Source organism: Solanum dulcamara, chromosome 10, assembly GCF_947179165.1.
Source record: "Solanum dulcamara chromosome 10, daSolDulc1.2, whole genome shotgun sequence".
Taxonomy (NCBI): domain Eukaryota; kingdom Viridiplantae; phylum Streptophyta; class Magnoliopsida; order Solanales; family Solanaceae; genus Solanum; species Solanum dulcamara.
Window position 1 is genome coordinate 65,491,224 of NC_077246.1, and position 11,624 is coordinate 65,502,847.

Genomic DNA, 11,624 nt, shown 5'->3' on the forward strand with positions numbered 1-11,624 from the left:
CATTTACGACTTACCGAGGACATGACCCTAGATAGGAGGGTGTGGAGGACACACATTAGGGTAGAAGGCTAGTACATAATGGTTTTATTCTCCCTTATTCGTAGGCGTATTAACGCACTATGATTTCTTGTACTCTGATGTATGCTATTTATGGTATTTATGTTATTATCCAATAATAATATCTACTGTTTTTGTGCTTTGATTATAATATTGTTTGGATCGTTTTCGTCATCTACTTATTTATTCTAATATTCTTGTCTGACCTTTTTCTATGCTTTTATTGAGCCGAGGGTCTTTCGGAAACATCCGTCCTACATTGGTAGGAGTCAGGTCTGCGTACACTCTACCCTCCCCAGACCCCACGATGTGGGATTCCACTGGGTTGTTGTTGTTGTTGTTGTATTTAAATTATGTGATTTTCCTCTTTTGACCCGACCCAAATCACCTAATCATTTAATTTGTTTCTCTCCATCTTTGAAAGAAAATTAAAAATTGCTAAAGAGGGAAAAATTAAAGATTAACCAATCGAAGAGCTAAACATGCATTTTTAGGTTTTCCAACACTTTGTTAGGTGATTGTTACGTATTATTTCATAATGTATGGTATTGTTTAGTGTTGTATTGAATCGTTTTAAAGAACATAATGTTTTGGATATATTTGTATCATTTTTCGTCGTTATATAATGTCACACATCAACAATTTGAAGGATAAACCTACAAAAAAAGTAGGGTATAATATAAAACTATTAAAAAGACGTAGGATAAATAATAAAATAAAATTATTAAATAGTAATTGAAGACAAATTAAGAAAAACATCGCACCAAATTGATTATTGCACTTCATCTTTATATAATGATGGATCTAACGATACGACACAATATCATTTAAGTAAAATTAAAACAAACATGGTAATCATCTAACATCAGGATACAATACAATAGGCAACAACCATCCAAAACACATTTGAGATCTCCTTGATTTAAGTTGAATTTACACCAAGTAGTAAAGTTTACATTTGTTATTCAAATTATATTTATTTTTCTCAACATATTTAATTTTGAGTCAAAGCCTTCCATATTAGCAATCAAATCCAGCTAACCATAAAAAGTATTTGGGCCCAATTGTGCAAGCCCAACACAATTCAACCCGTCTCCCAATTGAATCCTATATATAGGGTTCTTGTTGTTTTTTCTATCCACTGTAACTTTAATTCCAGTTTGCGAAGACGAAGAGCTTTCTAAGGAATCGAACATGGTTGAGCAATAATGAAGAGCTTCGTTGAATGCACAGCTACTGCTTCAGTTTTACTTGGACTAATATCAAGTATAGTTGCATCAAGATCTGCTAATGAATTAGCAACAAATCCACGAAATTCAAACTCAACCCCTATTGTTTCAGCTAACTGAGCTGATTTCCATCCAACTTGTTGCAGAGAATCAGTGTTATCAGGCTGTGAAGGTCCAATTCCGGTGAGTCTAAATGCAGGCGGTCTACCAGGACGTAAAGCTAAAGCTTGCATCAGCGCAGATCATTGCATACCTTGTTTTAAAATGAAATCAATTACATGAACTTTGTTACAATTAGTGAACGTTTCAAGTATCGCTTGATTTGCAGTGAAATGCGCGAATTTGAGATATGGGCAAGTTTCATAGAAATGCATCTGTATATGATGATTCAATTGAATCTCGTGGATAAATTTTGTAGATTCTTCTTGCTAATTCTTCTTGAAATTTTAATGTGAATAGAGAATTTGAGGGTGATTTGATTTGGGTGTTAATGACTGGGTGGGTCTTTTTAATCCGAGTGGTTTTTCTTTTGTGGGTTAAAATTAGATGAATAATTGGGTGGATGCACTGGATGAGGACACATGTCCGTCCGTTAGTGTGAAGGATACAAGTGCTCCACTTTTGGACGGCCTTTTTCCCTATTCGATTTAATCTATTACCTAAGTTTTTTCCAGTTATTTTAGTATAAATGGCTAATCATGTTTTTACTTGATTTCCTCTACATTAATTGAATGCGTGCACTCTACACTCGTCAGACCATACTTGTAGGATTACACTTGTTGGAGCTTAGGGTTGGGGTGTTTATGGAAACAGCCCCTCTACCTCCCTCATGGTAGGGGTAAGGTATGCGTACACTCTATACTTCTCAGATGTCACTTGTGAGGTTACGATGGGTATGTTATTGGAGCTTGGGGTTCCTTCATTGAGTTATTTGAGATTATAGTAAGTTGATTGAAGAATTCCACTTTTCTAATCTATCCTAACTTGTACAGGCAGGCAGAAATGTACTTCCTTAAACCTAATATTTGGACATAGTTGCTAGACCTTTTTCAAGCAAGAATAACACTTTTAGCATTGATAAGCATGTCACATGATATAAATAGGTGGTCTTGTACGCAGAGTCGATCAAATTATTGAAGAAGTTAACTGGCCTTGTATGCAACACACAAATTGCTGTCATTATATGTAGTTTTTTTACTGCATTATTATTAGTATTGTTACTATTGTTGTTATTCTTTTTTGGAGCATGGGCTCCTTTATCAGGTTCTTTTGCGATTGTAGTGGGTTTATTGAAGAAATTCCAATTTCCAATCCACCATAGCTTGTACAGGCAGGCACAAATGTTGTTCGTATAACTTAATTGTTGGACACAGTCTCTAAACCCTTTTTTGAAGCAAGACAAACACTTTTGTTAACATTGATAAGCATATCATGTGATATAAATAAGTGTTCTTGTATTCTGAGTGATCAAATTATTGTAGAAGTTAACTGGCCTTATATGAAATGAGGCAAACTGCTGTCATTATGTGCCACGTTTTTACAGCCTTCATTTCTTGTGACCACTATATTTTCTATCTATTCTCAAATTTCCCCAATTCAAGAGCAATTGAAAAATGGGGTTGCTTCTGATCAAATGTGTATCTTCTCTAACATTGGTAGAATATCCTTGTGTTTGTTTATCTCCCACAACAACAACTATACGTCAATCTGCAAGGCTAGTTGAAGTCGGTTGAAATCCTCAAATGTGTATTTCACTCGACCTAGACCCATTTCTTCCAGTTTATTTTCTCTCCCCTTGCTTTAATTCTTCTTTCTTTTTCGTTCTTGCAATTACAAATGACTTAAGAATATACCAGTTGGAATTTATTTTACTATCAACCTAGTCGGAGGGTTTTACATAAAATCATTCCTAGTCTCCGTCGAACAAGTAACTTCAAAAGGCACGTTTAAATTTGTGATTTGAATGCTGATAATCTTACTAAAGATGGAAAACTTCATTTTAATCTCAATTTCCTCTGCAGACAATAGTATGAAGTATTCAAAGGATCCTTTTGAAGCTTCCATTGAGGAAGAGGAGGGCTCACCCCCTGAATCTCCTGTTGGCCTTGATGAGAATGAAACTGAAGACCAAGCTGCACTTAGTGGTAGTGTCCCTGAAGGTGATGATGCTAATATCAATTCTGGTCTTGAAAATCGTTTGACATCTAGGACAGTACCAAGTTCCGCTGGTACTGCTGGTTCAAGTAGTAAAATCAAAGAGGAAGACGAGGAGGATGAGGAAGATAACATGGATGTACAGTTAGAAAAGTTTGCACCAAACAGTGATCCTGATAAAATGGTGAAGATGCAGTAAGTCCTTGATTTTTTTCTTTTTATTTCTTTTATCAATAGGAAATCAATCAATTCTAGTTCTGTGACATTCTTCTTTATAGATTTCACTCTGAAAAGCTGCTTGGACTACTTAGTAAGTGTTATCACTTACACACATTGAAAACTCTTTTTCTTAGTCATTGCACAGGACATAATGCAGTTTCAGCTTACACCTTAGATAGGAGTGTGTGAGGGACGCGGATTAGTGTAGAAGGATAGTAAGTAGTAGTGTGTTGTCTTGTTTTCCGTTCATATTACTAGTCGTAGTGTTGCTCCTGTAGTTTTTGTCCTTCAATTTTAGTTATTATCTGTTGTTTCTTGTACCTCGATTATTGTATTGTTTTGTTGTATTTTCTGTTATGTTACTAGCTACTATTGTTGTTTGTGTTTGTTGTTTCTTGTACTTCTGTTACTTCCCTTTTCGGGACTGCTTTGAACTGTCTTCTTGAGCCAAGGGTCTATTGGAAATAGCCTCAGTACCTTTGAAGTAGAGGTAAGACCTGCATAGACTCTATCCTCCCCAAACCCCACTTTGTGGAACTACACTGGGATGTTGTTGTTGTTGTATTAACATTATTTTCTCCCTCTCCCATTTCTTTTTTGCTAAAAGAACTGCTAACGTCACTGGTATCTTTAGTGTGTTGCCACATGACTGTACATTTAGGCTAGCTTGTTTGTGAATTTTTTTGAATAATTATAAGTTCATTACCAGTTGAATTCTTCTAAGATATATCAGAAATTTGAAAGGCATATTGCTATGATGCAAGTAAGCACCTACAGAAAGCACCAATGAATTTTTAGCTTTTAAACTAGCTGTATCCATAGCTCAGGTGCCTCCTGCTAGCAATGTAGGTACCATCTTTCCGGCAAGGTAATAAGTTTTGCCTGGACTGGGGTTTGTAAGCAAGGGGAAATTCGGAAAGGTGACTACTGTAGCTTGTATCCAAAGATGAATATAGTTATGGAAGCACCGACAAATAGAAAAAGCTTATAGCAGTTATGCTCTTTTCTGATAAGATTTTTCCTTTCCACAGTGACGGATGTCTAAAGAATTGCGAAACCAATTAAACCATCAAGACAAATGAAACTCTACGTTTAAAATACTTGCAAATTGATTGGTTTGATTTTTCCATGATTTGATACTTTCTCAACCTATATCCTTCTCTTTCATTTTATATTACTTTGGTTACTCGGGGTGTTATTCAAGATGTTGATTTGACTTTTGCATTATACTACAGGAGCGGAAGAAAGTATCAAAGTTATGGTTAAAAAGTTAATTTGATAGAGAAAACATCAAGTCAAAGTCTAAAATATGTAAATTTGTATTACTGAGAGTTGTTAAAGTTATTTAGAATCATATGATTAGCTGAATGTGTTGAACACTTCCAATGTGAAAAAGAAAAGTGTCATAGAAATTAAAACTAAGAGACTTTAGACAATGTATTTTAGATTTCTGTAGATATATATAATATGTTTAAAAAAATAGGCTATATGTGCATAAGCTGTAATTTCGTGTTTTCACTTTCAACATCACTGTTTGGTAGTTTGTTATAGTCAGCTTTGCTTGTCTCTCGAGTATTCTTTTGTTTTTTCTTGGCCAAAACAATTGGTATTATTTTAAAACATGGACCATAAAGTGTTTGCAATTTTCTTTCTCCTGTGTTATTGCATATTTTCAGTAAGAATATGTAATTCTTACAAGAAGCCCAGACTGCTCAAATCATGAGGTAGTACACCGTGACCTTCCAGACCAAACTGTTTGGTTTTCGGGTTTTTGGATTAGTTAGACTTTTAGTAAACTAGTAGGTTTTGTTGGTCAAACTTACTTTTACTGCCTGAACCAAAATGTACATACCACTATGTAGATGTATATTCTTGAGCCTTCCTGAGCAATAACATTTCCTTCTGCATTTCTGGCATAACTTCCAATTTAAAGTTTTGTTTGGTCAATTCCAGTAGTTTTCTACCTGGTAATAGAGAGTTGCTATCACATATTAAGCAAGATGGTCGAACCTGGTCTGGAAACATACTCTTGAGCTGTTAGGTAACAGAGTCTCTGCGGAAGACATTCTCAAAATTGTTCCTTGTCTTAAATATCTCTAGTTCAATGACTAACAGAAGACATAAGTAAAGGCTGAGATTTGGAATCCTGTGGCTGCTGACGTAACCGCCACTCCTCCATTTACAGGCCCATTCATGTCATCCTAATCTCATTCTAACAAATAAACTGGCCTCTGAGAAAAACTAATAGTTTCCATAGCCTCCACCTTGACTGCCTGCTATCTTATCATGAAAATCTTGAATCCCTATGATTGGAGCTATATCTAATTCGAAACTTACCCTCCCCACAGACATTGACCTTACACCCTGCAATTTGGATTTCTTAAGTTGGAGTTATTTTCATAAACATGAAAACCCCACAATTTCTGAAAAATTATCAAAACTTCCCCAACTCTTATTCAGTATTACCAAATGAGCAAACCATAGTTCATAAACAAAGTATTGGAATATCCTAAGGCGCCGCATTATTAAATATCATATCTTCATGTTCTTTTTATAAAGAAATGTTTGCGATTACATGCTAATTACAAGATTTCAAACACACAATTTTACAAAGATTCGCTGGTCCAGAAAATCAAAAAAGTGGTAACTAGCCATTCTCTAATATAATCTTTCCACAACGTACAGACAATCTATTCACGTTGAGCATGAGTTTTTTTACCACAAAATTTAAAATGATGGGTCTTCTTTATAAGATATAAACTCATGGATTAAATTTTACATTTAAAAATTTTGAAATCACAATTTGGAATTTGAAATCCTACTTTTTGGATAATTTGAGATTGAAATCATGATTTGAAATTGCTGTTACAAATCTCATAAACAAATTTCAAATCAAAACTTGAAATTGGGGTCCCAAATCCTATAGCCAAATGCCTCCTTAGATAGGTCCTATATTCCCCTTCAATCTTCCCTGTTGGTGAAGGCATACACATTGTCAACATAAATTCCCTTTGTCCAGTAATATGAGTGACCTTGCAAGTAATTGCTTGTGCACTCATACTATGAACAACAACCTGAAAGTAATCTGCCTCCAAACAATCCAGATTCTGCCATTGTAATGTATTTCCAGGTTAGTTAGAGACTCCCAACCACTGAACATATTTATTGCCACATTTTCAATCTAATAAGACTTTATCTTTGTTCTAATAGACCAATCAAACCTGCACATTGCTTATTGCAAAAGAGCTTTACCTCCTGCTTACTAGGGCCATTTAAGCCCCTAACATTCCAACAAAGTAGGCTATTCATTCCCAGAAGTGGAGATGATAGGACCACACTCTTTCCTTACTTCTGCTACTGGCATCTGTTTGCTTGTACCTGTCTTATCAAGGACATGGAAAGCATTTGGACTTCTTATTTGATTAGTCTGTTTTGGCTGTTGTTTTCTGGTATGAATTGGAGTCACCCATCCATCCTTTGTCGCCTACTTCAGTTTACCTCCAGCCTGAATATTAGCACCATCTCTATTGCCTTTATTCTCTGGTCTTACCTTGCTGATAATATTGGTTTCTTGTCCCATTCCCTTGTAACTATTGGCGGCCCCTTCCCTACATTCTGAGGCTTGTTTGTGGCTGTGGCTACTTTATCTTGCCCTCTTTCCACCTTCTCATCTGCTGTTTTAGTGTCATCTGTTTGTCTGTCATCCTGGTTCACAGCGGGAGATCTCTTCCTCCTACATTCCTCCTCTGCATGCCCATATTTTTGGCAGCATTTGCAGGGAGTTTGTTTCCAATCATATACTATTTTCTGCTCAAGTAGCATGCCGTTCTCATTCTTGAACCAAATCCCTCTCTGGCAATTTGGCATTCATCTCAACTTCAACCAGAAATCTTGCAAAATGAAGGCCTGTTTTCTTTTCAGTACTCTTATCAACCATAATAGGCTTCCCTATGAAGCTTCCAATCTTAAAAGTTTTAGGTGTCCACTCTCCAGTCAGGTAACCTCACCCAAATAGGAACTGAATACAGTTCATTTCTGGTGAATTCCATGTCTGGAGTCCATGCCTTCACAATGAAGGTTTGTTGTCAAAAAGAAATATCCCCTCCTGGATGACTTCGTTTTTCCCAATTTCAGAGTCAAATCAAACTAAGACTATTCCATTTCGCAGTGTTGAGATTTTATTGATTCCATGTTTAGCTCATAGTCATTGAATGTAGCCATTCAATACAGTAAAAGGGGGGTGAGCCCCTAACACATAACAAACTACTGCATTAAGCCAATATGCAATTTCATCAGTGATATCGTTGATTTCAGTTTCACAAATAGTAGACTCACCATGTACTTTAGATGCAACAAATTCGAGTTTGAAATCTGCATTTGCTATCTTCCCTATGTCAAAATTATCCCATACCGAGCTCTTCTTCTCCGCCTCTTCCATTGTTTCCACTTCTTCAACCCAGGATAGTTTCCGACTGCTGCTTGTGCCTTGCACTACCTCAGTCCTTGATTGAGTTGCTGATTTCACTGCTCCATTGGTTTCCTGTTCACGCACACCAGAATCAGCTCCTATTGGGGTTTGGCGACTTACTTCAGTTGGTTTTGCTTGGTTACCATCCTTTCTCTATTGATTTGTTACTTGTGAAGCAGTACTTTGAGCCGTTAGAGCCTTCTGGATGGTACATGAGCTCGTTTTCCCATGGCTGGTGCTCATTAGCAATCATGCGTCGAGACAGAATAGTGCCCTAGTCCCTAATTCATATGTAATAAAAAAAAACATTATTATTGGATGTTGTTATATTTCAATTTATTCTCTTTTTTTTGCAGGTCTATATTGTCCCAATTCACAGAGGAGCAAATGAGTAGGTATGAATCTTTCCGTAGGTCTGGATTTCAGAAATCGAACATGAAGAAGGTATGTTGCTGACACTCTTGCTTTTTCCTCCTTTAGCCTCTTTTCTGCATGTGTTGCATATGATTTGTATTATCTCCCAAAGTACCATAGAGGATATACTGAGACTATTTATTGCCCTCTCTTAACTTGTGAGCATGTATGGCCAATCATCTGTGTGTTGTTCATTGCTGAAATGGGGTTCAGACAAAATAGGATATAGTGAGAAGAAAATCGAGTAACAGTTCTTCGTCCTCTGTCGATTAATTTTTCTAATAGATGATGAGGCTTTTGAAGTTAGCAGTACAGTCAACACAAACAAATAAATATGGAATAGAAAAAGAATAAGTAGAAAGGCGGAAGTCTCCTTTGCTTAAAGACTCTTATTTCCCTTTTCATCTCACATCTAGTCTAATAATAGTTCTGTTTCCATATTTTGAAGTTGGAGGGTGTTCTCATCTGATATTCGACCATTACCTTACATTTAGCCGATCAAAGCAATTGATGTTAAGTTTGTCTTTCACCAAGACTATATAATTTTAGAACCTCAAAATTAGATGCCAAATTTCGGGAATATCTTTGGGAACAATGATCTTTGCTACCTTATAAGGGCATTGTTCAGGCCCCTGGGCTATTGCGATGTTTTCTTTTTCACTCTCATAATTTCTCATGCGTGATTTTGTTTGTGTCATCACTTTGCCTATGCAGTTACTGACCAGTATCACAGGAAGTTCAAAGATATCTATGCCAATGACAATTGTGGTGTCTGGTATAGCAAAATTGTTTGTCGGTGAGCTTGTTGAAACAGGTTGGTGGACATTTACAAGCTTATATTAGATATCAGATAAAGCCAAAATATCTTTTCCAGTGAGGTGTAGTTAGTTCATTGTTAAAGGGTAAAATGTAGTAGCAGCCCTTAGAACTATCCAAGAATGAGCATGTTGCCCTCTTTAGCTATTAAAGCACTTTATCTCTTAAACTGACTACTAAAAAAGTAGCACTCAATGGCTTCAATGGACAACTCATCAAAGTTCACAATGTAAAGGAAAAGGCCTATGCTTATTAGCATCTTTGACTTGTCTGAAGTAGTATTTGACGTGTGTTGGCTGATTCAAAGAGCTAGACACTTCGTCTAGGGATTAGGAGAAATGTCGTTTTTAAAGCAAGAAAAAGTATAATGATTTATTGCCCCTATTGATCAAGCAAGCATCCTACCATCTCTTTGATGTTCATGCTCTCTGCCGCCCTCTCTTCTGCTACCTCTCCTCTGTCTTCTTCCCAAAATAGATTTAGTGAACTAATGGCTTCATTAACAAAAACGTGCTGGCACCAATCTTTAGTGGTAAGGTGAAAAGTCTTTGGTTGAAAAAAAATTAAGGGCCTATAGTGCATCAATCTATCCCAAGTATTCACTATGTTGTATCTTTCTTGAAACTCTTTTTTCCAGCTAGAATGGTGATGGCAGAGAGGAAGGATACAGGGCCAATCAGGCCGTGTCACATGCGAGAAGCGTATAGAAGACTAAAACTTGAAGGCAAGATTCCAAAAAGATCAGTGCCAAGGCTTTTCCGTTAGCCAACCATGGAAGCTACTTGTGCTATTATTTCAGGTTTCCTTCGTCCTCCTCCTAGCTTGGACCATTTGACCTTAAAGATCATTCCGCTTTTGGATTGTGATGATACTTTTCTTGCTCTGCGTTTTCAGGCCATGTAAACATAGCTGGCCCACAAAGCTTGGAAGGTATGCAGATGCTTTTGGATTTGCTTGTTTAAATCTGCAGAACCTATTCATTATAATGCGACATTTGGAAAAACAAGGATGTTATTATACCTCCTGATCCGGAACCCAAAAATGGGGAAATAGAAACAGATACTCTTGAACATCTTGGCTAAAACATTACAGCATCACTTTATTTTTTAAAGGCAGAATTTGCTGTGCGCGCTAAATGCTAATACAAGAGATGGTTAGTGCCTTGAGTAAAGCACACAATCTCTTTAACGTTTCTATAGAGTTTTTTCATCATGGTGTTTTTGTGCATAAATTACTAAAAGTGTGGACTTACATCATCAATTGATGAGCTAATCACTCGTATTTTGAACTTTTGGTGCACCCAAATGAAAAGAAACGATTGACAACAATGCTTATTCATTCACCAAGTACATTGAGCCAGGCAAAAGAAGCTAATTTTTTTTTGTTGACCAGAAAAGAGATACAAAAGGCAGTATGAGGAGTAAGTTTGAGTTCTAATTTGGGAACTGACATCATTTGGCAGCAGGGTATAAGTACCTAATTTTATATCTTCAAATTCATAATCTGGATGTAAGCTTTTTGGAGAACAAGTAGGTCAAGGGGCAGTCCCGTGCACTATGCGCAGGGTCCGGGGAAGAGTCTATTGTACGCAGCCTTACCTTGCATTTTTGTCAGAGATTATTTTCAAGGCTTGAACCCGTGATCTCTTGGTCACATGGCAGCAACTTTACTGGTAGAACATGGTTTTGGCCTAGAGCACCTACTTGCTCCTTTATAGGTATTATTATTATTATGCTAGCATTATTTTATTCTTCAATTTTATTACTGTTGTTTTTTTTCTCTTTATTTAGGTTATCTTTACTTTTTTTTTTGTTGGTTTTCTGTCTTCAATATTTTCACCTTCTTTTTGTATTTTGTAATTTGCATTTTTGAGCCAAATCAGAAACAGTTTCTCTACCCACAAAGATAAGGATAAAATTTTACACCCAACTTTCTCAAATACACTTGTGAAATTATATCGGATATGTTATTGTTGATGTAGCTTTAAAAATTAAAATTTATTTGCTGGATGAGATTGATGTTCAATGTTTGCTGCTTGTATCTCATTGACTGTTGATGCTGACGAGTACTAGAAGTTGTTTTTGAAAAGTTGAAAAAAGTAGCTTCTGCTTGAAGCATTTTTTAAAAAGTTTGGTGAATTTGTTGATCTAATATTGCGAAAAGTGCTTCAACTAATTAATCAAACACCAATTATTCCACTCTAAATGTACTTTTAAGAAGATTTTGGAAGCTTGGCCAAATAAAATTAGTTCTAATGTTGGTGAAAT

The 11,624-nt window shown here is 36.2% G+C and overlaps 1 protein-coding gene across 1 annotated transcript; it reads left to right on the forward strand.

Moving 5' to 3' along the window:
- The first annotated feature begins 1,192 nt into the window (after positions 1 to 1,192).
- On the forward strand, positions 1,193 to 11,286 carry LOC129871056 (transcription initiation factor TFIID subunit 11-like). Its single transcript, XM_055945919.1, has 6 exons — positions 1,193 to 1,469; positions 3,308 to 3,635; positions 8,484 to 8,571; positions 9,256 to 9,355; positions 9,995 to 10,156; positions 10,252 to 11,286. Exons 2-5 carry the CDS (start codon positions 3,316 to 3,318, stop codon positions 10,120 to 10,122), a joined length of 636 nt encoding a protein of 211 aa, XP_055801894.1. The 5' UTR covers positions 1,193 to 1,469; positions 3,308 to 3,315; the 3' UTR covers positions 10,123 to 10,156; positions 10,252 to 11,286.
- Positions 11,287 to 11,624: the final 338 nt, after the last annotated feature.